The 3,544-nt window shown below is 40.3% G+C and overlaps 1 protein-coding gene across 1 annotated transcript; it reads right to left on the bottom strand.

Annotated features, from left to right (window-relative positions):
- LOC132189382 (transcription factor bHLH143) lies at positions 1-2,026 on the bottom strand. Its single transcript, XM_059604111.1, has 2 exons — positions 1,918-2,026; positions 1-1,818 (listed from the first exon to the last, which is right to left on the bottom strand). The coding sequence occupies exon 2, from the start codon at positions 1,799-1,801 to the stop codon at positions 698-700; it is 1,104 nt and encodes a 367-aa protein (XP_059460094.1). The 5' UTR covers positions 1,802-1,818; positions 1,918-2,026; the 3' UTR covers positions 1-697.
- Positions 2,027-3,544: the final 1,518 nt, after the last annotated feature.

The following is a 3,544-nucleotide window of genomic DNA, read 5'->3' as shown; positions in this document are numbered from 1 at the left end:
TACTAGTAATAATAATAATAATAATAATAATAAACACAACAACAGCCGTTCGTCCGACGATCAAATTACAATAATAATAATAATAAACCATAAATAGGAAAATAAAATTCCCCCAAAAAGAGCTTTTTGGGCTTCAAAGGATGCGTGAAAATGGTGAATTTTTCAGGGCCCTCTCCAGCAAGTTGCATGATGAAGTGGACGGCTTTTTGGCTGGTGCAGATTTCTACATCAAGGGAAAAAGATAACCCCACAAGCAATTAAACATGACAAGAATACAAAAAGAGTGAGAAAAGTGAAAGTGTAAATTGGGTCCCAAGACACCCAAGGGGCGTGCACGCTCTTCTCTTATCTGGGTCCCCTTCAGGAACAACAACCAGTCTTCTCATCCACACCCCACATCCCACGCCCAGGTGTGATCAGTATTACTTTCTCTAGACCCTAAGACAAGACTAATGATTCACCACCCTTTATTGGGACATAATATACCGCACCTCTTCCTTCCTCTCTCTAGAAATCAAAGAGCGAATAGATTCTACAAGCCAAGGCTGCTGATTTCCAACTTAATCATTCAACAAAGACTTGGAAGGTGTATTCAAGCTTTATCTTCACAAATTCACACCCAACATGCCACTTAGAACTCTGATAATGCCACGTACTACTTATAACACTACTAGGAAATTTTAATATATCCTGCATCTCAGAGAGCATCGAGTCCTAAAGCCTTGGCTCTGTGCTTCAAAGATTTCAAGTAATGGATGGTTTCATCAAGAACAACAATTGCATCCTTGCCCCGAACACCAGGAATCATGCTTTGCAGAATGTTCACAGTCTCGCGTATTTTCTCCTTCTTCATCTTCTTGCTGCCTGATAAGCAACCTGTTTCTCCTGACCCTGCATTGTTGCCATTGGCACAACTAGATTCCGCATCAGCTTCATATTCGTCGAAGGTTCCATCGGGTTTCATAGAACTTGCAGTGTCCATCAGTGATGGCAAATGATCATAACCTCCATCACATAGTTTCCGCTTTTTAGTTGGTCCAGCAGAACTAGCAACTTCTTCAGCACTTCCCTCGTACCAATCTTTCTTATCATGAGATGCCATTGTACAGGGTGAATGAGCTGTGCTAGTAACTTCACCATCTTCTTCAGTATAATCACTCTCATCGTCTGAGTAAAGCAAGGCGTTGAGTTCTTCTGTGTCTTCATGCATCTCGCTTTGCAAATCAGTTCTGGGATTTTCATTAAATTCGTCGGTCAATATTGGTCCCGCGAGATAATTCGAATCTCTTTTAATCCCAAGATCTTCCCCATTCATATTACAAGCGGCATTAGGTTTTGGCCTCAAAGAAGTAAGGCACTGGACAGGAGACCCAATCCCAGAACTAAAGATCAAAGTGGTTTGGTCCCTCGATTGATCAACAACAACAAACCTCTTCTGGCCGCAATCAGACCCTGCATTGGGTGTTATGGGCTCCCCGCAGCTCCGATAAGGGTCAGCAGGAAGTCTGCCATCGCCAATGGTGTAGTTTGAGTACGGAGTGAAGGATTGCCGGAATCGAGGCAAACAATAAAACCAACCATGGGGTTCATTTGCTTGGCCTACCCGAGAATGCGGTAGTAGTTTAGAAGATGCATATACTGGCACAGTCCCATTTGTAGAAGCCATATTAGTGCCAGGGTTTATATATGCAGAGATGGGATTTTGCTGCCCCATGTCAAGGGGAGCACCCAATGAATTCAAATTGGATGATTGCCAATGAAAATCCAGCTGAGGAAACCAGGTTCCACAGTCTCCTCCCATCCAACCAAAACAATCACCTAGAGATTAAAAGACAAACACCATCATAAGACTTAACAATTTATCAATGTAATTAGAAGACCAAATAAAATTCATGAACCGGACAACATAAATCGTACCCGAAGGATGTTTTAGGCCTAGAAATAGCTGATTATATTCTCTCTCTATCAGGAAGAAGGAAACTAACTAAAAACTCCAGCTTATAACTCGAACACTACTGTGCAAAAGTAATCTACGTAACAGGTTTGAGCAAATGACGGAAATATTCAGCCTGGCAAAAACCCAAGAAATATAATTAGTAGGCATCATATAAGGAGCAAGGGATTTTCTAAATTGACAATGAGAATACAACAAAATGACCATAATATTTACTAATGCGTATCCATTCTTTCAAAAGCAATTCGATTAAATGTATCCAATAATCTACTACAAACCTGGCAGTCTTGGAGAGGTTGAAAGCAAGCTATTACTCTAACAATAATGGTCGCGCTCCCTGCAATCCCATTTTCGTGTTTCATTGCCCGAAATCTTGTCTGGCTCGCTGCTTGGCTTACCATAACTACTTTCAAACACTTCACTATGAGGAAAGGAAACCCAACTGTCCTAGAGAACAAAAGCCTTCAAGAGTCCGTAATACTTTAACAAGAGAGAGACCAATCTAACAGAAAACTGGATCTTTATCACCGAGAAATAGAAACCCAATATAGCTAACCAGGGAGATGAAATGGAAAATAGAACAGAACAAGAAATCTACTGCGAAGAAAACGATTCGAAAGGAAATATGGGAAAAAAGTCCACTAGTATTCAACTAATCTGACGGACATAACAAGGAACAACGACAAAGAAGCTGGATCCCATTGAAAATCAAAAGAGTGAGGTAAAAAGAGGCCGAGAAAGCTCGAGGGGTCGGAATAAGATTGAAGGAATTATAGAATAACTCTACAATAAAGGTTCAGTGAGATGACTTTGCGGAAGACATCAACAGAGAGACTCAACCACCACCGCATGCTGTTCTCTTCTTCTCCACAAAACAGATCGCACGACTATTCCTCTATTCCAAGGCCCTGCAGCAGATTCTCAGACATCAGACACAAATCTACCACATAAAGTTGATTCCAAGATCTCTTTCTTTTGGTTATTTGGAACCGATGAAGCAAAATACATACAAGTGTATGTGTGTGATACAAATTTATCTGTGTTTAGCTCATGAATTTGATCCGATATAAGTTTCTCAGGAACCAGGCAGAGAGCAACCCATCAAAAAATTGACAGTGGAAATGGAAATAACTAAGCAGAAAAAGGAGATACAAACGAATTTAGCATGCATAGCACATGAAAAAAACAGAACAAAGACATAGAGTAGTTATTCAAAGAAACTGAGAATACTCAACAAGGGAAATAATCACAGGCAAGAGAGAGAGAGAGAGAAACTGAGAAAAATCAATCAACTATAAACAGAGAGTTTAGAGACAAATACACAAATGGGTAGAATCAAAACGTACAAAGGAACAAAAAAAAAAGGAAACTTAATTCACAAGAGCCAAAAGCCCAAAACGAGAAGGATGAACACCAACATGGACCAGGAAAACCCAAGGAAGTCAACCTGAGCAAACAATGAACCAGAAAAATCAAAGAGTCAACCCACCAGAAACAAAGCATCACGCAAAATCAGGATAACATTTCAGAAACAATCATTCAACATTAAGCCCAGAGACCAACAGAGAACAGCCAACTTACACTGAAGAA

The sequence above is a fragment of the Corylus avellana genome, chromosome ca8, assembly GCF_901000735.1.
Source record: "Corylus avellana chromosome ca8, CavTom2PMs-1.0".
Taxonomy (NCBI): Eukaryota; Viridiplantae; Streptophyta; class Magnoliopsida; order Fagales; family Betulaceae; genus Corylus; species Corylus avellana.
The sequence above is the reverse complement of the archived record's forward strand: the minus strand, read 5'-3'. Positions and strand labels throughout refer to the sequence as shown.

What these genes read in the sequence shown, in the direction of transcription:
- LOC132189382 (XM_059604111.1), bottom strand. Translation starts at nt 1,801, where the DNA reads ATGGGAGGAGACTGTGGAACCTGGTTTCCTCAGCTGGATTTTCATTGG.